The sequence below is a fragment of the Trachurus trachurus genome (assembly GCF_905171665.1).
Source record: "Trachurus trachurus genome assembly, chromosome: 10".
NCBI lineage: Eukaryota > Metazoa > Chordata > Actinopteri > Carangiformes > Carangidae > Trachurus > Trachurus trachurus.
The window spans coordinates 12418315-12441796 of NC_139894.1; the positions used below are offsets into that span (position 1 = coordinate 12418315).

Sequence of the window (23482 nt, forward strand, 5' to 3'; positions counted from 1 at the left end):
CTGCAGTAAGCAGTGTGCTGTGTGCATGTGATGGAGGAATAGCATAGTCATAGATATTCAAGTGCACTTGCATTAAATCTGGTTGTTTTAGCCAAGATTATGCTACAATATATTTTCTCCAACTATATTTAAGTTCCCTGTTAAGGGCCAACCTTCAATTTTGTAAATTTATGATTTATTCCCATATATTCCCGTTAATTCCCATGGAAAGTTTCCAACTTTGAAAATTCCCGGAATTTTGCAACTTTTTACAATTTACACTTGAAAAATATTCAACAGTTATTCACTTGTCTTCTCATTTTCTGTTAGTTTGAGTAATTATTTCAGTTCTTCTTTACATGTCAGTAACATCAAATTGGTAAAAATAACATTATGGTTATTAAAACAGTGATATTTGAGTAATATGAATGTTACACAGATAATACTGAAGGAGCCAGTTGTATGTTGCTGTATATTGGTGAAATATTTTGTGTTTGTGAACATTAGAACAGTATTTTGTGCTATCCTATATCAGGTTTCGGGAAAAAAATTATACAGCATGGCATTGTGATATTTTTCATGCCAATTTTGTATCGATATATAGACGCCAAGTATCAATTTGTCAGTCAATCTTATTAGAAAAAACAGATGACAAAGTTTTCATTTGGAGACATTATATGCAGTTGAAAAAAAGTTAATACATCTCAATATATCGCAGCATATTGCAATATTTTTAATATCGCAATAATAACGTATCGACAGACAAGTATTGTGACAATATCGTATTGCAGGGGCTCTGGTGATTCCCACCCCTGCTTTACTACAGTAGATCGGTGTATTTTTTCAGTGATCATTAAATGAGGACCACTTATGGTTACTGTGGAAGGATACTGTGATTTTACTGTGAACTGTAAACTGCCTGACAGCGGCTGGTACATCTTTGTGAGTCGCTCTTTAAAAGAGAGGTTCTCCGGTGCGATCCTGCACTGCAGTAAGCAGCTTCAAGCTACAGTGAGACATCCCGAGACATTTCACATGATGCAGCACCTGTCTCCAGCCCCGACAGCATGCGTGTTAACTGGAGTAAGAAGGGAGGTGCAGAAGCGTTCCTCTGATGTTGTGGGCTTTTTGCATGAAGAGGCAAAGTGAGAGGCAGAGAGATGCCTCTTGCCAGTCAGTAAAGAAAGACGTTTGTGCGTGGTCGTTTAAGAAGATGGGGAAAAATGTGTTACATGCATGATGCAACCCACGTACAAATCTGATCCGATTTGTTGATTGAGCCAACACAGCTCCATCCCACTTTTACTGAACTTGGTGGGAGCAGAGCTGTGCCTCGCTTTTCCAGAGGCACTGAAGGCGAGGCACTGAAGCACTGAGTGATGGCCTCTGCCAATTAAACATTTTTTCATTTAGTCATCAGAGAAAAGCAGAATGATAAATTAAAGAATGAATGAGTTGTGTATTCTTTTATGCATTTAATTAATTTTAGAGTTAGTTTTTAGATGTTTAATAATGGCAACCTAGTGAGGTGGTCTCTCATTTCGAGCTCGATCTAGATCTCAATGTACAGTACCTCTTAATTTTATTGACCCCACACAACTGCAGTTGATCCTAGTATCTACTGTTTCCAGCAGGATGTCGCTCCTGACAGGAAATTCCCAGCTTTCAACGTGACGCATTTCCAGCAGTAAAGGGTTAGGGAAAGTTCTTGGGGGCAGTTTGGTGAAATGTGAATGTCAAGTGTTGGTTAGAGTAATCTTTTTCCATTCACAGTGGTGCATATCTAGAGACAACTTGAGGAATGTCACCGTGTTGTTTTCCTCCACAGATAAATCTGTGTGACATTTTGTATGAGTCACTCTGTTTGCATAAAGCAGGTGATTCCCTGCATTATTATATAACAGGGTTTTTCTCCAAACCGGGGTTTTAGCGTGGAGGCAGTAGTAGATGTATTGTCAGTAGCATATCATTTTCTCACTCCATTAAGAAAACACTTTGAGCATTATACTGTCATCAGATTGTGGCTCCTGAGCTGTGGCAAGTTTATACAATTACAAGTGTCTCCTTGGTGTGCTGTGCAACCTGCTGTTAACACTTTTACTTATGCATTGTTGTGCAGTTCCTTCAAACGTGCAGTAAAATAAAGCAGTTGTTTTCAACTTTTGTTCGTGCTGAAGGCAGATTCTGCTCTTTATAAAACACATTTTCTCCCTCTCTCTGCAGGATATGAAAAAACCGAAGACACAACGTCAGAGAAGACATCCTTAGCTGACCAAGAAGATGCCCGAATGATATACCTCAACCAGCCGCAGTTCACCAAGTTTTGCAACAATCGAGTCAGGTAAGGAGATGTTATTGTGTTTATGGGAATTAAAGAGGAACTATGTTAAGTCCGGTCGCTTTTCTCCTGTTTTGCTAACCCTCCTCCCGGCCATGTGCATTTGCTGTTGAAGCCAGCGAGAAATCAATCAGTAGAGCGGTGGATAACGTTATATATCATAGACGATATTACAACGTGTATATTTGTGCAGTCTTATCTGTCATAAACAAGAGATTACAGGTTACGGGGTGCGTTTGTGTCGCGGTGTGCAGAGATGAGAGCTTGGACACCGGGGCAGTGGCGCTGATCTTGCAAAGTTGGTTTTCAGCCAAGAGATGCAGTGAGTGACACAGACACGAAAGGCAGAGAGCCTCAATTCTCCCTCGTAACAAGTTAAACCATTTACTAAACAATCACAATTACTCCAAAGCTGTTTAAGGTAAAAATGTAGCAGCTACAAATCCTGCATAGTTCCTCTTTAATGAAACGAATGAATGATTGAATGAAATGTGTTCTCTATGAATTAAAAATTGAATTGAATAAAAAATTGTGAGAGTAAGAGCTGCATAGTGCGATCATAATCAAGGTGTTGTTTATTGAAAGCTACTTGCATTAAGTTATTATCAGATACTTGAATACAGATCATGATGCACTGGATGGCACAGTGTGCTTGGCAGTAGTGGTGCGAGCTCTTGTGTTGGCAGGAAGCCTGCAAAAGGGAAGTACTATCCCTTTGTGGGACTGACATTACCACTGCCTGGGTGGTATTTCTACTGAAGGCATTCAGACCCATGTGAACTTTGTGCAGTACAACAGAGAAATGTAAGGAGATGGGCCACAGGTGATGAGTTGGAAGAGGCTTTTCTGTTTCTGCAGTGGAACATTTTTTGGATATAGAAAGAAATATACTGTATATAAAATCTAGATTGCAATGTCAACATGCACAATAAACACATTGCAAAGGTTGCCTGAAATGCAATGAGTAAGTTTTATTTACAGGTGCACCTCATACCTGTAACCTAAGCTACACCACTAGCAACAATGGTGGATTTCCGTCTGGTCCCTCCCTCGTATACGGCACCTGAAACCCATCTACGTGGCATCAGTTGCCATATTTGTACCGAAACGACTCGTGTTTAATCGATTTATAATGTTTGGGGTTTGTTTACAGCGGGGAAGCTTTCCACTCTTCTCTGTTTTTGTTGTATTTGTGTGGCAGTGTTACAGCGCCACTACAGGCCTGGTGTATGTTCTCCAGCGTATTGAGAGACACAGGAACTGTGCGGTCAATATGCACACCTGAATGTTTGCTTATTTATCATATTGTCATCGCGATATTGAACAGTGTCATCGCACATCGGATTTTGCTGATATCGTGCAGGCCTAATTCTTATATATCTCAACTTATTCTCACAAGTCGACATGGTCTGTATTTGATTTGTAGCCTCTGTAGTAAAGCTGTAGTAAACCTCACAGCACTGGTAATGCAAGACCCTTAAGAAGTAAAGGTTGTAGGTCTGTGGTGGTCAGTCTAGTGGTGGGCTTGTGCGTGTCACATCCCCTGATGATCAAGTTGAAATGCACCGCATCAGGGTCAATAAGATTATGTATGAATATGTGGTGGAGATGAAAGTAATGGAAGCAGCTGACTGAATATGTAAAATACAAGGACAACATATACCACAGAGTTTTAATGTGCAGCTGATCCACACACGCTCCGCTTCCTTCCAGTCACACAGGCCTGACCTCTATCGCTTACCGACCAACATTTCCAGTGTAACTATGTAGGGCACAAGATGCTTTTCCCATGCCACTTTAGATTAAAATTTTATCGCAACTCCTTTAAAAATTCACACTCAAAGTTGTATTCTCTCAAGCATTTTGCTGCTGGTGTGAACTGCTGCTATTTTTTGACTTGGTAATGGCAACCCAGAGGGTATCAGTGCTTTTCATGGTGACCTGCAGCGTAGCTCGCCACTTTTGCCTTTAACCCCACATTAACCTTCAGAGTCAAAAGCAAAACAGTTGAATTAAAGCGTGCTTTGACTGCGAAGCTGCAACTTACAGTAAATGTCAGCCCGGGGAGGATTTTCTCAAAGTAAGTGAATCTATTTTAAGTGCTTTTTTTGACATATGTTGCAGAGACAACGATTAAGGTCTTGAAGAGAAAAGATGTAAGGTACTTTTGAACTCTGCCCTTCTCTGGTCTGACTACAAAACACTAAGTAAATATGTGACTGATGGACAGTTGCTCTGCTGCCTGCAGTTAAACCCACCAATAGCTTCCAGACAAACAAGAGCACTATCCTCTTTCTTCTTTGGTTGCCCTCTCTTTGTGTCATAAATTGAGCCTTCATTTTCTCAGGAGAGTTTCTATGCAGTGGTAGACAGAATTACACCGTGCAAACAAAGCTTATGGGCAACCAGTCCAAACACTGATGATGTCATTGTTCTATAGCCATTACATTTTCAATCAACCTTTACTTTGTAATGGTGGTTTAAAGCTAAACATGTTGTCTATACTGCTGCTTTTGAGGACATGCCCTGTAGTGAAACTGTGTGCAGTGCAGTGGTTTTGATGTGAGCAGAGCAGCCGCTGCTGTTCTGCAGTATAAGGCTGCTCCACAGGTATAACCATGACAGCACCCTTAGCCATATGATATTTGATAAGTACCTGCAAGATTTGTATCACCAGCGGTGCGTTAGTCCAGATCCTCCAGCCTGGCCTCTTTATCCTGTTGTTCCTCTCGGAGGAGTTCAGTGCTTTTAGCATTAAAGGTCAGGATTTTTGGGTCAGGCCATCCCCTGTCAAGGAGTATTACTGTTAGCATTCCTACTGCATGAGCAGCTTGAGATGTGTATGTGCTCATGCAGATACAGCTATAAACTGAGCAGGAAGAGTGGATGAGGGGAAGCCTGTGAATACTAGTGTGCTTATGGCTATGCCATTTGTTAAATCAGCTCCTTACACTGACATGACGACAGATTCAGGCAGCTAATGAAATTACAGAAGATCTTCCTTACTGCAGTTTGTTTCCTGAAATTACATGAAAGAGTGTGTGCTTGTTTTTCATTATATATTTAACCATGTATAGTTAGCTGGCTCAAAGGTGATCTATATCGTTATATGAGTTATTAATTATTAACAGACCAACATGGCATTATTAACAGTACCAGATGGTTGATAGTTGAATGGTATTGCGTCAGAGGAGTTGAAGTACTATGGCCTTGACTGCATGTGAAAGAGCACCTCCACCTATTTATGAGAAGAAGAAAAAACTGTGACCTTGTGACCTTACCAGAGGCAGTCATTAATTCAGTGGGTGATCTGCTCCCGCTGAAAAATAAAGCAAAATATCACAACAGTCCCATGCAGCCGAAGCTCATGTTGTTAATGTGGACACAGAAAATAAGGCTGGTAACGTTTCTGTGGCTTAATCTGAATATTATCACTTGGGCATGGCAATAGTTAGTGAATACTTGCTGTGTTGGCGTGTGTTAGCAAAAATACCTTATAGAAATCAAATCCAGATTGAATGGTCTTTGTTTTGACTAACATGCAAGCTGATACAGTTTTGATAATGTATGAATGTGCAGTGATGAAGGCTTAAGGAAATCAATGCTGGAATGCTTGCAGCATAGTTTTTACAGATAAACGTGGCAGCTCACCCTGAGCTGATAGCAGCTTGCATGTTAATGGCTTTTCAAGCAGCATTTGTTTCAGACTACTACTGAATCTGACTAAGATGCTTCCACGTTGTGTCTTAAATGATTTCAGAAGTTTGAAGTCTTACTGCAGTATCTGAGGTGAAATGCACAGCTTGTAGATGAGAGTTTTCTTTGTCCTTGTAGTTTACCTGAATGTGTCCAAACATTCGCCTCAGGTCTCAAAGGCACCGGCTTCAGGCTGCTCTAAAGATCTAATTTGTTCAAGAGGATTGGTTGCTGTCTCAAAGTGACCTGTGGAGACACTAACAGGAGCAAGGTCTGTGTGGATGGTGAATCTAATCTTATAAGCAGACAAAAATCCCTCACAGGTTTCTGGCTTTCTCTCGCTCTCATTCTCCGTCTGCAGCATCACTACCTGCAGGAACATGTCTAGATGCTCTAGATGCACACACATGTGTCATAATGGCACACCTGTTGTTCTATTAAATGCCCAGGTTGCTGTGTGGATTGTTTATTCAGCTGGCAGATCTGGTCGTAATGCAAAGGTGATTAATCCTGTGGCAAAGAGGAGCGGCTGCACAAACCATTTCACTGGAGCGTTACCATGAAACGCTGAGACTGCATGTCTTGTGCAGAAAACAAGGGGGCGATTGAAGACGTGCACAGACACAGATAGACATGGACACAGACATGACGCACATGCACATTCACTACATAAAACAATTTGTCTTATTCACCTAACTGCATTTAATACACATTTTTTCTCTAAGTGGTATTTACATCGGCCTCAAAATACTAAGTGGGTTTTAAAATCAAATCTGAGCCTAACTGCAAAGCCATGGCACAATTAAATATATCCAGTGCACATGACACACACTGCATGCTAAGGTTTAGCAAGCTCAGTTTGACAGCAGGTAAGCATCTTTAAAGGTTAGTAAACAGGAAGTCATGCCAGGTTACTGGTCTAACCAGCTTTATGCGGTTGTGTTTACATACACATTTAAGCATGAAGGAGACATTGTGTAACCACCTGTCTGAGTCAGGTGAATGAAGTTGTTTCCTCTATTTTTTTATGTGAAATGTGAAAGAGCGTTTGAGGATCTGATATCTGTAATTTATAAGTTGTTTAGTTTCATTAGTATCTTCTTCAACGCTTTACAACAGATGTTGCTGTTCAAGGTCAATAACAATCTAAAGATAAATAAAATGATAAAATTATGAAACTGCAGCAGTGAAACAACTTTTACATGATGCAGATTTTTCTTTTTACTCTGGAGTTATTTTTTTTAAAAGTGCTACACAGATTTGTGGATGTAATCAGGACTCTCCGAATGGCAGACTATTTTATGATGGCTTTCCTCAAGGTGTGCAATCCTCATTTTGTGCTTAAAAAGTGATGGAACAAAAATAGTTTATGTGATTTTAATCATGTTACTTACTTTGCAATATAAATCTAGTGATATAATGCATTATATAGTGATATCTAATTTTTTTTTTTTAATGTCAATGGAGGGAGACGGTTCACGTCGTTTTTGGGTGTTCCAACGTTTAGAGAAGATACAAGGTGTCAATACAGTAGGTGTGGCTGACAGATGGCAGGGAGCTACTCAATAAAACATGCAACACGATGTTTGATTAACAGTGCTGTTTAATTTGCACAAATCTAATTTCAACTGAAAGACAAACCAAAATAAATATTTGACTTTCCTACTGTGGTGAGAATGTTAAAAGCCAGAGTTAAATATTTTTCTGATCAGCGATGCATGGATAATAATTTGGAGAAGAACAAGTGGAGGAAGTGCTCGTCTCATATTGTAGATTCGCAGAACACTGTTAGGAAAATGTAAGATCCATAATCACCCATTGGAGAGTTAAACAAGCTCTTTATCTTGCCTTCCCTCTGTGGAAGAAGTGATGTAGTGTAAAAGAGAGCAGGACACTGTCTGCACTCATTTCAGTTTTACCCCTATGAGTTTAGACAGAGGAGTGAAGAAAAGAAAGTGATGAGCAGAAACCGGAGGATGATCTCAATCACAGCATGAAAAATGTACTGAATGAGAGGAATGATGAAGCCAAGTGTTTCAGCTTAACCTGCGACGGAGCCTCACAGCCGCTGTTTCTTTGTATCTCAGGGGATAGACTCGAGCAGTAACTACGCTTTAGCACTAACAGGGTTTAATACCCAGTGGGGTCACCCTTTACAAATGTGCTCATGGTATTATTATGGGCTTTGGATGATAGATGGCAAAGTGTGTCACCATGGAGAGTAGGCTGCTGCACATAAAGGTGACTATACAACAAACATAAAATGATCTTGAATGAAGAGGAAAAAAGAAAAACAGGTCACTCCTGTTTTTTTTTTCCTGAAAATGTTCTTTGGAAATTACAGAAATATTGTGAGTGAAAATAATAGCCTAAAAGGATACACATTCATTAATGTCTTCCTTCACACTGGGTCCTCTCACACATAATCACATGTACTAAAGTCTTGTTCCACTTCCTTATTACTACGACCTCACTCAACATGTTGGTTTTCCAGTTCATAGTGGCAGTCTTTGAGCTTCCTCCTCATGCAGTGATGTTGCACTATTAGGCCACAGTAGCAATGCATATCAAATGTGCATAATGTATAATGTATCAAATGTATACTATAAGACCTAATTATACTGTAGTACTCTGCCACTGTTCCATTTTAATGTCCCTGCTGTGTGTAGACTCTAGACTGGTTCTCAGGTTGCCTTGTCCTACACTTTGACTTTTGACGTTTTGCTTTTTGTTTAGTTACAAGGAACTGGCTTTTCTCTCTGATGTTTATCTTTCAGCTCAAACACTCCTCCAGTGTCCCGTGTTTGTTTTTGAAATGGATAGATGCATAACAAAAATGTATACAGCTCCAGGCATCAACCTGCACAACTTCCATCAGTTTTACAACTGTTATTGTTCCCTTATTGTGTATGTATAATTAAATACTGTATTATTGTATCTCATTAAGGCAAAGAGGGGTCATAAGGAATATAATTTAAGAGTCAACCAAAGACCTGAGATGTATAGAATTTAAGAAGTTCTACTGTACTTCATGCTAATTTTAAATTTTCTCTGTGACATTTAAAGTTGTGCATCTTGAAAAGTGAGTGGCTCCAAGTTTAGACTTTTCTATTTAGATGAACCAGAAGAGAATCAGACGTCTTGTCCTGTCACTAAATGTCCTGCTATAAGACCTAGGAAAGAAAAGTTCAGATGAGTGACTGGAAACCCTGGACACTTGATTCTTCGATCCTTAAACTCAAGCATATTTCCATGCTATAAATTCAGTTGGTTGAACTTTAAGATTTCATATCTGTATTTTTTTCCCCTTTTTTGTCACTGAAATATCTACTGGACTGGACTGAAGACTAGAGTTTGTGGAGTGAAACAAAGCTGGTCCATTCTTGACCCTTGTTGTGACTGGACTCTCTCTGAGGCTGGTCGTACATTGTACTGCTGTCAGAAACAATGGCTCGCTCTTACTCGCTCGCTTTCACTCTGTCCCAGACAGCTCCACTGTACCAGGAAGCCATCATGACAGTGAATACAAAAGTTTTTTCTTTTTTTTTTAATTAACTTGGTGTTACCCTCCCTTTCCATCACTTTGCATTGTGTTGGTGGATGTGCTATAAGTGGAAAAAATGTGTTAAAAAATGTGCCTGTCAAATAAGATTCAGTCGAACAAGAGTAAAACAGTGGCAACACTAATGTTAACCTCCATATGCTTTGGCCCTTTAGATGCGTTTGAGGCTATACTCTCTGATATCCTGCTTGTGTATGTGTGACGGCTTTTGTGTGCGCGTGAGTAAGCAAAGCCCTGCCAGCGGTTTGGCATACATCATGGCATATATCTTCTCTCAAAGTGGCTGCTCTGACTGGCCCTTTAATGCAGCTGTAAATCAGACTGCTGGAGGTCTGATGTGTGTGTGTGTGTGTGTGTGTGTGTGGGGGGGGGTAGGGGGGGTGTCTGTTGATGGCTCTACCAGCCTCAGAGTACCACCGTCACCACCACCTTCCCCCTCCCGCTGCAGCCCTGGCGACATAGCTCACTCTTTACACTCCCTCCCTCTGTCAACGCCCTTCCTCCTCCTCTTAATTATTCTTTATGATCATTGCCTCCACTGGTCTCTGCTGTTCCCCAGTCTCACACACAAACACACACACACACACACACCTATGGCTGCAACGAAAACGAGCCTGTGGAACAGATGTGCTCGGGGGCAAGTTGGTAGTTATTTCACATATGTTTGAATCTCAAGGTTAGACAATGCAGTATTATATTCTTTTCTTTTTAATGTCTTTAAAATGTACCCTCCAGATTTTTTTGAACTAATCATTTTATGTGCTTGTCCTTCTCTCTCTTCTTCCTCTGCCCGTCGGCCTGTTTGCTTCTGGATCCGGTCTTCAGCACAGCCAAATATAATGTCCTCACCTTCCTTCCCCGGTTCCTCTACTCACAGTTCAGGAGGGCAGCCAACGCCTTCTTTCTCTTCATTGCACTCTTGCAGGTAAGACGTGATGTGATGCTGCTGCTGTTTCAGTGCCGCTGTGACATAGATTCAAACACAAAGATCTACCTTTTATTAATATTAATATTATAAAATATCTGCTCTGCTCAACCTCTGTTTCTGCTTTGTTCCCATTGCTGTGCAAGTCGAATGTTTTTTTTTATTTTTTTTTTTACTGTTTGTCATAACCTAGACACATTTCCAAAGGTCATATCTGTAATTTCATATGCACACAGTCAAGTTCATGCACACACACACACACACACACACACATACACGTACACAGAGAGAGAGAGAGAGAGAGTACTTTATATATCCTGATAATGAATAATACATGTAATACCATGTGTGCCTCCTTTTAAAGCAAACTAGATATGCCTGCAGGCCCAACACCTTATACTACATATTACATGCCTTCGAAATGCATGTGGTGCCATGGAGGGCTATAATTTGGTCCATTACTGTGTCCGTGCCACTACAGAGCTGTGGAGAAACTACATCGAACTCAAGCAACACACAGAGAGACAAATAGCCCAAGTGATTTAGAGCCACAAGTAGAATAGCTTGGGTGATGTGAAAATCTTCAGCATTAAACTTGATAAAGAAAATAAGCTCCTCCTGGGCAGAGAGTATCAGTGTACGACTGGTTATCTGCTCTTTTGATTAGTGCCCAAGCCCAACTACAACCAAAGATCTCAGCACTAGCAGTGCAGCGCTTCAACAGTACAGGTCAGCATTAATCCCTTTTTAAGAACAACGAAAGCCTCAACCACCAGTCATACTACACGATTTGAACGGAGCCTGAATCCATGTCTCAGGTGTTCAAAGCTGAGCAGATGAAGTTAAATAACGGTGGTATATTCACTTTGAAAGACTACCCCGCATAAAAACGATGAGATGAGAAAGGATTCAAGGATGGGAAAGTCACGGTTCTGAGGAAAGGGACCTAAAAGCAAAACAACTTAGAGTCTTCGCCGAGTGAAAAACAAGGACGCAAAAAATTGAAGTAGGCAAATCAAGTACAAGGGGTTGGGCTGGAGCAAAATCCAGGAAACACACAAGCAAGGTCAAAGACACGATCAGGATCAAAGAGGCAGGCAAAGATCAGAGCGCTGGAAAGCCAAGGCACATGGCACAAAGACGGTCTGGCAGAGAGCGAGTGGAAACGGACCGGTTATATATACTAGCTAATGAGGGAACGGGGAACGGGCGGGGAAGGGAAGAGGAGGAGGTCAGGTGATTGTGCTGGCGGGAAAGGCAGGCAGGCGGGAGGGAGTGGCAGCGTCTGAAATGACAGCAGAATTAGAACATGTATGCACAAACAGCTGGACTGAGTGTATGAATGAGATGATGAATGAGCGCAGAGTGAAACTCAAAACCTTGAAAAAAAAAAGGCCTCTATCCAGTGGCCTTGAAAAGCAGCAAGCAGCGTTTACCGGCCCTGTCGATTTCCTGACCTTGAATAAAACATCTAATGCAGATGAGGAGGAGAGCAGATCTGTTACATGCAAGTTTCCTTGGAGCAGTGTAACTGACTGTCTCCTGTGGCAGGGCTTGGCTTTGATTACACAGGTATTTGACTGTTAATTTAAAACGGATCAAGAAAAGATGGAAGAGCGTTGTCACAGCATTAGGAAAGTTGCTGGTACAGTGGAAACCGCTTATAGTGATCACATGGGTCCTTGAGCACTATTAACCGATTTTTCATTTTTTATGCAGAACATCATCTAAATTCCATAGTTTTTCAATGAGACAGCTTCAGCAATTTTATTTAATGTTTAAAATATGGTAGAGTTGTTTCAAATGCTTTTCCAGAGGCAAGTTTAATTACTGCGCAGACAGGTTAAAATTATAAATAGCGTCTAGGAAACTACGTTTTCCATTAAGAGAAAATGACTTCCTTTTTCCAGTCATGATTTGTGCGCTTGCTGCCGGTGTTTTGCGCCCGGTGTTGACTCATTTACGTTAGCTAGCAGCAGAAGCAGATGTCCGGCAAGGAATCATGGGAGTAAGAAATAAATAAACACACAGAGTTTTAAAATTGTTTTTGCACATGTTTTCATTCATAAAATGACCTAAAATGAACACTATAAGCGGATTTCTTGATTACTATAAACTAATTATTAAAACAGCATTTGTATAGAGATGATTCTGCCCCAAGCCTTTTGATCCATATAAGTGGTTGATTACCTTAGTTATCAGTGATCACTATAAGTGGTTTCCACTGTATTATATATGCCTCCTTTGAAATTTGGAGTTTGTTTTCCTTTTTTATTGAAGTCCATCAAATGCTGTTTGCTGAGATGATGGAAGTAGTAGTTCTGGAAACAGGTGACTCAAACATTTGTTACTGTCCTTTTTAATGCATGCAGATGTATGAGACAGTATGAGGTTTTGGATAAGGGAATGTATCTGTTATGTGTGATAATTTTCCAAACAAAAATGAATAAATAATTTTTTGGTGTGTCTCTTTCAGCAAATCCCAGATGTGTCTCCTACGGGTCGCTGGACCACACTGGTGCCGCTGCTCTTCATCCTGGTGGTGGCTGCTGTCAAGGAGTTCATTGAAGACCTGGTGAGACGAGAACAATTTACATTTGATACACTGATGAAGTCTTGGTGTTAGATTTTCTTTGTTAGTAAAGAGATTTTTTACTTTTGATGTGTTTATTTGTGATTCTATGAAAAGTGACCCACCTTGTCTGCAGCTGACATACCTTAAACTTGAGGAGTCCGTCTCCCTCCTCCCCCCCAGAGAGAGTGTGGTCTTTTGTTTTGTCATACTGTACAGGATGTCCTCGGAGTGCTCGCCGGCTGCCCGTGGAGCCGAGAGGAGGCAGTGATGGTTATATGACCACAGCAGGATACTCTCCGACATATAGACACACCATCCCCACAGAGACGTGCACACACACACACACACACACACACACACACACACACACACACACACACACACACACACACACACACACACACACACACACACACACACACACACACACACACACACACACACACACACACACACACACACAGTGATTTCAGAGGTCACAGCTGTGCCTGCTGCACCCAGAGTACTCACTCAGTCAATTAACCTAGATGCTGAACGCTCATGCACAAAGGCGGTTAGTACTAACAAAACAAAACAACTGTTTGCCCTCAAGCAAAGTCTGGGCAGTTATACAGATGCTTGAAACAAGATAATGCAAATTATTCAATCGGGTCTCTGTATAATTTTTTTGCTTTAGTTAAATCTTTTATCGTGGGGATTCCTGTTTGCTGCAAGTTAAAGGCTTCAAAGTGCCACTCCACTCAAGCCTTTCTGAACTAAGTGAGGGAATGTTGAATTCTACTGTATTGCAGTGACCCTGCAATGCGATCCTCTATGCAGGTCCCAGTGGACAGTTACTCTATACTATTAGCTTCTATCTTGCGCTGAAGGCACCAGCGCAGCACTTTTCCCCCTCAGCCTGTTGTGGAAAACATGGGAACGGAGCGGTGATGACTCTGTCTTTATTGCTGAAGGTCACCTGCAGACACGTCTGTTCCCTGTACTGCGCTGTCGCTCACCAGTTGACCTGCCAGGGCAACATCGACCCTAAACTTCATGAATCATGCACTATGAACACACACTGTGCAGCGTGTGTCTTACCTTGTTGCTGCCTCTCTCTCTCTCTCTCTCTCTCTCTCTCTCTCTCTCTCTCTCTCTGCTGCAGCACACACACTCTGGCCCTTTGTTCTGGGTGGCTCACAATCTGAAATGCAACACTGTGAATTACACTGCGCTGCATTTCAAAATAGTTTCCTAACACTCAATCTGAGACTGAAAAACAGCGATTGCAAAACCAAAGAACAATGGTTGCCATTGTGTGGTAAAAACGTCCTTGTTCACTGCTCATTATTATACAGAACATTGAAGCAATATTAGCAGGTTAATCAAGGTAACATTGCAGATGCTCTCGCCTTTTATCTCGCTGCTTTCATTTTTTTCCTCGGCTATGGCTGAAGTCTACAGAGACCTGATACTGCAGTCTTTACACATACCCTCTGTGCGCTACTCGCTCTCCTCTGCACTGTGATTACACACATCATCTAAATACAGTACATCTCTTTTCCTTCATGGCCACTGGGACTGAAGGAGCAAGGTGGACAAAGACAGAGAGAGTGAAGGGCAAAAGAAAGAAAAAGTTGTTGATATGCTGCTGTAGTAAATACAGTTGGGCTGTTGCAACACATTCAGGAACAGAGGAGGGTGTGCACAGCGAGAATGGATAGGGTTGAGTGAAATTAGCTCAAAGCTCTTGCACAGAGGATGATGGATGAGCTTTGTAAAGGTCTCTACTGACAAACTTTTTTTTTCTGGATGTTGCACAGGTAGTGAAAGGCTGAGGTCACGTGACTCAGACAACCTATTCATTAGACACTACGGCACGCTGCAGGGATGTTAAATCAAATTTGATTCAACTGAAGGGTGGGGGGAGTGGACTGCAGAGAAAATACAACAGTGAAAGCAACAGAAACAGATACACTGGAATATAAAAAAAAAATCAGAGAGAAATGGACCTGAAAGAGCAGATGCGGAACAAAAGTGCAAAAGGTCTGTGAAGAGTCTCCGTCATCTAGGTCGTGATATTTCTAAGACCTATGCAAAGGCAACTGGAAGTCGCTTGAGGTTCTTGAAGACGTTTCACCTCTCCTCCAAAAGGCTTCCTCAGAAAGAAAAAACACAAAGCCTTCAGAGCAGATCCCATTTGATGCTTTTAAATGGTTGGTGGTTCAGATACACTGAATATGCTCCTGTAGCAGCTGTAGTACTAGACCGCCGCTGTGTTTGTGACTGTAAGGAGGAGCTACAGGTCAATGGAGAAATCTGGCCACGGAGAGCAAATACCTCTCTCCCCCATGTCCCCAGCTTGTATTGATGCAATCTACTTCACCTTCAGCTGCTCCGGCTTCCCAGTGACTTGTTTTTTTTTTTGTTTTTTTTACTCTTGAAATGTATAGTAGAGTCTGTCAAATTACACAAAATAGTTTTAAGTTGCATTCGAATTTCAGCAGATCTTCAAGAGTAAATAGATTATTAGCGGCGATGTGAGTGGATGTGTCCTCTCCTCGCTAATCAAGCACTGCACACGCTGCTTTTAAGTGCCAGATTTAAAAAAAAAAAAAAACAGAGTGATTATTTATGTGTGACGGACTCAGCAACACATTATTACTCAGCGTGATGCTAGTTGACAGGCTGTCCCTTGGAATCAGCTGTTGAAGTCACAGTTGATTGCATGACTGTTCAGCAGACAGGAAGGACATGAGGGGATTTAATACTGCTGATCTGGGTTTTGATGTGGTCCCACAGAGAACACATCGTATAGTTTGCTCAGCCTGGAAGTGCACGCTACTGTACGTGACCGGAGAGTGTTGTATCTACTGCTTGACATAACTGTATTAAGGGTGTCACAAAACAGAAAATTGTAGCTAAGAGCAAAAAATGTCAGCATATGAACATTTAATTCAACAAGTGTAGCGTTATTTCTTTTCCTCACAATATCTTTATTTGAGTTTTAAGCAGCAGGAGGAAATACAGTCTTTGACATTCCTGCAACATGTCATACAACATAGGTTAGCAGCCTTATTATGATGAAAACATAACATTAAACTAAACAATCACATAGGCAGAGAACACCAACCAACATGGTTCTTCTGTTATTTGAACAAATTATGAACACCACATAGTGGAGTCTTATTACGGTAAATAATATAATGAAAAATTACGGATATTTGAGAGAAAAATAGAAAAGAAAAAAGATTATAATAAAATATATGAATAATCACAATCTTGGAAACTGCTGTACCCACAGTGATGAGTCATTGATTTGATTGAGTCCTTAACATATTCAATGAAGGGCCTCCATATACTGTATATTCAAATGTGTGCTAAGTGTAACATTTTTGATAGTTAATGAATTTTTTTAATGTTTGTTTAACGTTTGCCGACATGTTTTTCTACCTAATTAAGCATATTAAAAGCTGAACTGCAATCTGCAGTTGTTGTCATGGTATTGTAAATGATCTTGTACATGTTGGCTGAAAAAGCTGAGTTACAAATATAGGAGATAAGATAAATATTTACAATACAAGGGTGTTGGATTCTCATTGTGAACCCCTGACTCAAAATGTCTCTGCTGTCATGTTACTGTAGGCACGGCTTAAATGCCATAATGCATGACATGTGTCCGCGCAAGGATTGTGTGGTCATAGTGAGAATATTCACAGCCACAGTGCAGCCAGTGCAAAGGTGTTACCTTTCTTCAGCTTGTACAGTAACTGCAGACTCAAATAGGTCCATGTCCTGGTCTCACTGTAGTAAGTTGTACTGCACAGTGAGAGTCAACTTCTTCGGTTGGTATTTCTTTGTATGATTAGTCTGTTTTGTCCTTTGTTTGTTTGTATGACTTCACATCATGTTTATTTCTCTCTAAGGGATCAAGCTGCCCCGGGGCTTTAAGGGGAATTTCTCTTTTCTCTCCATTATGTGAGGATAATGTGTGTGTAATGTGAAAACTGTCCTCTTTTTTCTCCTCGACAGAAACGCCACAATGCTGACAGTGTTGTCAACAAAAAGGAATGTCAAGGTATTGAAATCCATTTATTAACCATGGTTTCAAATAGGAAAACCAGTTGTTAGATTGTATTATATTGTCTGCATTACACCATGGATAAAATTCATGATGCCAGTTTGCCACATGTTTTCTAACCGCTGTTCTCTGTCTGTCTCCATCTTTTATTCTGCTTTTCTTTGTCTCTTTTACTTTCTCTTTCCTTCTTACATCAACCCCCCCACCCCACCCCACCTTCCCCATCATCACTGACAACAGTATTGAGGAATGGTGCCTGGGAAATTGTGCACTGGGAGAAGGTATGTAAACACAATGTGTCACTAATGGCCATTTTAACCAGCTCACATTTCCTGCATCTGGAGCAGAAAACAAATCATTCATTCTGCCAGTTCCACCGTCTATTGTGCTGTTGTCAATTAGAGAAATTTCACACATACTTTACACACACAGACACACACACACACCCTCTGACCCCTCTAGAATCCAGAAACTAATTAATCCAGTGTTTCCATGTGGACGGTCATTACATGGACATGCTGGAGGACAGAGAGCAGCTTCCTCTCTTTCCTCCTAATGAAACAATTTTATTACTGTGGCTGGAACGATTTAGCTAAAAGCAGACAATGTGGAGACAAAAACACCAGGCAGAGCAGAAACAAGGTAGATTTTTACGATTTATTAATTGGTCATTCTGCCTCATCCATTAGACAGTACATTCAGCTTGTGGAAGTGCAATAAAACCTGGATATTTTCCTGCTATCAGGAAATATAGAGCAGAACAGAATATATATCTAGATATAGATGTGTCTGTGTAAACATGTCATCTCAACTACTACACTGATGAAGGCACACTTATTATTATATGATATAGAGTCAATATTCTAACCTATTGATAGATGGGAGGATGCACCAGTTATTAAAGAGAAAACTACAGCCACATACATAACATTTGAGACACAATACAAAAGACATTTTAAAAGTAAGACAACAATATATTACAGATGCTGAGGGGCGGGGTTATGGGTGTGAATACGATTAGACTGACAGACTATTACGATGCCTTGTATGAAGCAGTGTTGTATTACAGTATTCCTGTAACTAAGATATAACAAAATATTTGATTCATGCATCGACTTGGTTCCTGCAGGAAGAAAATCACTGTATTACTTGCTGCTCTGTGAATGTCCGTCTCTTTTATACACATAGAAAATCTACTCTAAAAAGCCAAGGTTTGAATAATTAATGCTTCTTACATCTTCATCATGCATATTGTAAAAGCAGCTTCTCTCACAGATTTCTATTTGGTCTCCAAGTTCCTTTAAGAAGAAAACTCTTCGAGGGCGGCTTGAATAATATTGTGCTCATTATTATTAATACCAAGGCCGGTCTTCATGGTTTTTGGGAGTAAGATTGTTTTCCTGAGTCATGCATTTTTATGTAATCTTGTTTTTCAGCTGCAAACTACATGTGTGAGTGTTGCTGACTTTACCCTGAATTTTTATTCAGTCACAAAGTAATTGTAAAATGTGACTTGAAAAAAACTTGAGTTAAAGATTTAAGACAAGGTTCTGCCAACTAAAACATTTTAAACCACTTAACTTTTGTTGTCACTGCCACTGACGTTCTTTTCTTCACAACATCAGTGGTTAAAGAACATGTTAGTTTATGTATTTGCTAATTTATTACAAGTTTTTATAATTAAAGATGCTCATAAAGACACGTTCTTGGTAGTGGAGCTGGTGAATGATGGTATCTGCCGAGTGGCTGCACTCGTTACGCAAAGTTCAGCAGATAATGGGAGAGAAACTCCAGCTGTTTTCCTCTGTGCGTCTCCTCATCAGGATCGTACAGTGTGTTCTACTTTATTGTACTTACCTTTTATCTCTCCAGCTGTTCATCCTTACTTCTGATATTGAACTCATGTTTCCTTCTGATGCCGTTTCATAGGCAGACCACAGCAGTAAACACTTTATTTTCACAGGTTGATGTGGGCGATGTTATTAGAGTAAATGGCAGTGATTTCCTTCCTGCGGATGCTGTCATTTTATCATCCAGGTATACAGGAGTCCACCCTGCTGCCAGAGCTGTGGGGAACTTCTCCTCTTTCTCCTTTCTTCTTCTTGCTCTCTCGGCTCTGCCTAAAGAGATGATGGGTAGATTGTTAAAGTGGCTGAAAAACCCTGCTCTTAAAAATATAAATTTTAAATCTGGTGTCACGAATACAAAAACATTAAGAGTCTGGAAACAGGGTGTGATGCTATGAATCTTCATGTGACACCCATCATTTCTCTAGGTGGGACGGTGGTAATGTGATTTTGGATTAGAACTGACCAATCATGTCAACATAAACCTACCTACCTCCTTCACCTTTTCAAAAACCATTTGGACCTGCTGTTGAGCCATTTTTTTATTCAAATTTAATCCAAATTATGTTCACATTTCTCTAAAAAAAAATGCTGATTTGGAAGACTTAGTGGTCATGTCGTGCGTTCCATTATTATTTTTTGTTTAAAAGCGATTTCACAGCAGTATTTTTTCCCCCTAATGGTTTAATGAAAAGGAGAACAAATGACCAACCATACCCTCTGCTCATACAGGACTGATCATTGTGCTCTTCTCACCTCCCTTAAACTGAAACAGTTGTCTCTCTCCCCTGTGTTTGCTGTTTATTTGTCCGTCTGTGGTTGATTTTTTTTTCTTTCTTTTACCCTCTCCATCCCTCCTTGTTTTCCCATCTCATCCTCTCCTCTTTTGCCCCCCCCCCCTCTCCCCCTCTGCGAACAACTGCCACACTTTCTCTCTCGCCCCCTGCTGGTGCGTGGTTGGTAATATCAGGTGGCTGTTGGGGAAGTAGTCAGAGCTGCAAATGGGGATCACCTCCCGGCTGACCTCGTCATTCTGTCGTCCAGGTCAGGAAACCAACAACATTACCAGCAAAAAAAACAGTGGTGGGAGAGACAGGGGGGCTGTGTGTATACCAACTGGGACCAGACATAACTCCACTGACACTCCAGACACACATGAGAAATATTTTATTTTCCACACCGGAGGAAGGAAAGGGGGCCCATGATTATTCTGACAACAATCAGATATCACAGTGGCGCAGTGTTAAACACCCTGTTCCTGTCCTTTTTTTTTTTTTTCCTTCTTCTCCTTTACATTGTTGTTTGGCAGCTATAATATTGGCCGTTTATGCAGTCGTCTTATCATGTTGTATTTTGTTTTACAACATAATATGCACAGTCCTTCTTTGAAATACTTTTTTTTTTGTTGTTGCTGGGATGTATATGCATATATTTTGCATATCCCTACCTTTGCATGGCTTGCTGTATGGCACCCTGTTATACTACAGTTTTATTTGATGTGACAGTTTGCATGCAGTCACATACCTGTACCAAGATGAGAAGGTGCAAAGCATCTTGGGGATTATAGTTTGTCTTACTTTCCACAGCAGGTCACTGCCATTTGAGCAACCTTAAATGTAGTTCAGTTTATTCACAATCAAGTATTGAAGCGGTGTTCTTCTGTTTTCTGAATTCAGCCCACGGGCTATTGCCACAGACTTCTGCTCATTTCCATTTAACGTAACTCCCATTCAGTGGTTAATTGGAGCAGAGTCCAAATCTATCATTGATTGTGGTTGGGCATCCGAGTCCAAATCTCTTTTTGAGTTTCCCTCCACCCTGCGTGTGTGTTTGGACCAGCTTTTGGTATGAATAAATCACTCTATTAAGAGAGTAGCTAATCAGCGCTCCAGCTCACCTTAAGCACCGGCATGCTCTAACTCTCTGTCCCTGTGCCCAGAGTCTGTCAGAGGCCCATTTGTCTGCTCTGTTTGTTGTGCTCGGCATGCCTGCTTGCTCATATCACCCCACTTTGGTGTTTTCTGTCTCTTCCACTCTCTTGTCCCTTTTGCAGTACATTTTAGCCTTTCTTTAAAGTTAAACTCTGGGGTAGCAGCAAACAAAGATGGGTATGTCTGCCTTAAGGATATGTACTGTACATTAAATGGGCAACTTGCGCTCAGTAACACTTGGTTGTAGTTTTGTGCTCCTGAGTGGCCTTCAGGCTGGCATGCAGCGTCTTTGTTTGCAGTGCTCTGGTTGAATGCTCTTCTGTTGTAGACCCTTTTCCTGTCAGATTTAGGTTAATTTAATAACCTAATAATTTGAACTGTTTTGAAATTACATTCAAAGTGATTGACATTGTTAATATTGTCAATTAATGAATAACAAAGCTTTAGTGCTAGACTGTTTCATAAAATCATAAACACATAAAATAACAAACAACTGAGGTTAGACATACTACAATATATGGCTGAAAAGCATTTTATTTGTGTCACTATTCCAAGTGTTTATATCCTCTCCCTCTACAACAGTGAACCGCAGGGTATGTGCTACATTGAAACGTCTAACTTGGATGGCGAAACAAACCTTAAAATCAGACAGGTGATTTTCTTTTATTACTTTTTATTGTACAGACAATGAGAACTACGATGCAAGTTTACATCAAAACTGAAAACAAAGCTCTAATGCTGCTGTAACTACATCAACAGGGGCTCCAAATGACTGCAGAGATAAAAGACATCGACAGCCTGATGCGTCTCTCTGGGCGGATGGAGTGCGAGAGCCCAAACCGCCATCTGTATGAGTTTGTTGGAAACATCCGCCTGGATGGACACAGGTGGGCTCCCTTACAGAGCTCCATCCCTGGCACTCAGTCCCTGTTAGCAGCTCAGCAGTCCATTAGCCAGGAGTCGAGCCAGTATCAGTGCCTTACGAGGTTTTAAAGATTATTTAATTTCTCTGCTGAGGAAATGAAAACAACTGCTGCGGTGAAAATGCATTATGTGCTGTATTTTTGTTCTTAGCATAACTCAAGGAGTTGGGGATGATGTAACTCTCCAAGGAAAAACATTGTTATCAGGAACTATGCTGGAGTTTTGGTTGTTTTATAGACGGATAGGCATCTTCTATTCCAATAGTTTGATCGCAGTGATGTTTCTCTGTACAGCACAGTACCACTGGGCCCAGACCAGATCTTACTGAGAGGAGCCCAGCTGAGGAACACCCAGTGGGTCCACGGTGTGGTGGTCTACACTGGACATGACACAAAGCTCATGCAGGTAAAGCACTCTTCTAAGACTGTTAACACAACACTGCCTCTGTATCAACAGCAAAACCTATATATACAGTGGCATGCAAAATTTTGGGCACCCCTGGTCAAAACGTCTGTTAATGTGAACAGTTAAAGGAACAGTATGTAAGAAATCTAAAGCAAATGGTAGTAAAATCATCGTCTAATATGTCACAGAGACTCAGGAATAATGTTGATATAACATACTGATCTCACTGACAACAATAGTACAGCCAAAATATTTGCATTAGAAAAAAAAGATTTTGCGGGCCGCAAATCATGTTCATGTTTTGAATTTATGTTTTGGCATGTGTCTCCCAATCACAGCGTCAGTGGCATTTCAGCCTCCAGGTTGCCAGTTAAGCTACCAATGAGCTGCAGCTATGGCTGGGAGATACAATGAGCTCCAAATGAGATCGCAAAAAAAAAGGAAAAAAGATTGTTTTCTATAATCAGTTATTATGGTCATATTTCCTTGATATCACATGTTAGAAATAAGCATCCTGTCTAAAAATTAATAAAAAATTATGAACAGATGTAAAATGTAAAAACAAGAGGTGTATCTCATGCAGCCAGTGGTGTACTATGATCACACTGATTTTGAGTCAATTGATCACATGACCTGGAAGCTATTGAGCTAAAATGCTAAGATTTACATATAAAAACTAATAAAAAATATTTAAGACAAATCTATATATTTATCGAAAATGGACACATTAACAAGTGTGGGTAACATAGATTCATCCACATACAGGTATCTTTAATGGTTCACATTAACAGAAATTTTGACCAGGGATGCCCAAACTTTTGCATGCAAGTGTAGCTCTTCAAAGTGTCATACGGGTTCAGATAAGTGAGGAAGCTGTGGCTGTCACCCTGAACATATTCTGTTGTATCACTGCTTTTAGAGCACAGAAACACAACATCATTGGCCGTATTTCATTTTTTTTAACAACAATTGTCTTGCCATATGTTTACCCAGAATTCCACTCGGCCCCCTCTGAAGCTCTCCAACGTGGAGCGTATCACCAACTTTCAGATCCTTGTGCTGTTTGGCTGTCTGCTGGCCATCTCTCTGGTCTGCTCCATTGGCCAAACCATCTGGAAGTACCAGTACGGCAATGATGCCTGGTACATGGATCTCAACTGTAAGAGTCCCACCAGCCCACGCTGCACCTCTTATTCCGCATATTTTGTCTCACTTGTCCATATCAGCTTATTTCTTTGTC

General features: G+C 40.7%; 1 protein-coding gene across 5 annotated transcripts in view; it reads left to right on the plus strand.

The window, feature by feature from the left end:
• Nucleotides 1–23482, plus strand: part of atp8a1 (ATPase phospholipid transporting 8A1) — a 114124-nt gene that overhangs the window by 17080 nt on the left and 73562 nt on the right. For 4 of the 5 annotated variants that reach the window (XM_083980857.1, XM_083980859.1, XM_083980860.1 and 1 more), the window contains 10 exons: nt 2203–2320; nt 10401–10500; nt 12977–13075; nt 17087–17132; nt 17376–17416; nt 19953–20026; nt 21496–21565; nt 21673–21800; nt 22131–22242; nt 23236–23407. In XM_083980857.1, the coding sequence (XP_083836983.1) occupies nt 2203–2320; nt 10401–10500; nt 12977–13075; nt 17087–17132; nt 17376–17416; nt 19953–20026; nt 21496–21565; nt 21673–21800; nt 22131–22242; nt 23236–23407 (960 nt within the window). The remainder of the gene's footprint in view (nt 1–2202; nt 2321–10400; nt 10501–12976; nt 13076–17086; nt 17133–17375; nt 17417–19952; nt 20027–21495; nt 21566–21672; nt 21801–22130; nt 22243–23235; nt 23408–23482) is intronic. The other variant, XM_083980858.1, reaches the window with a different exon arrangement.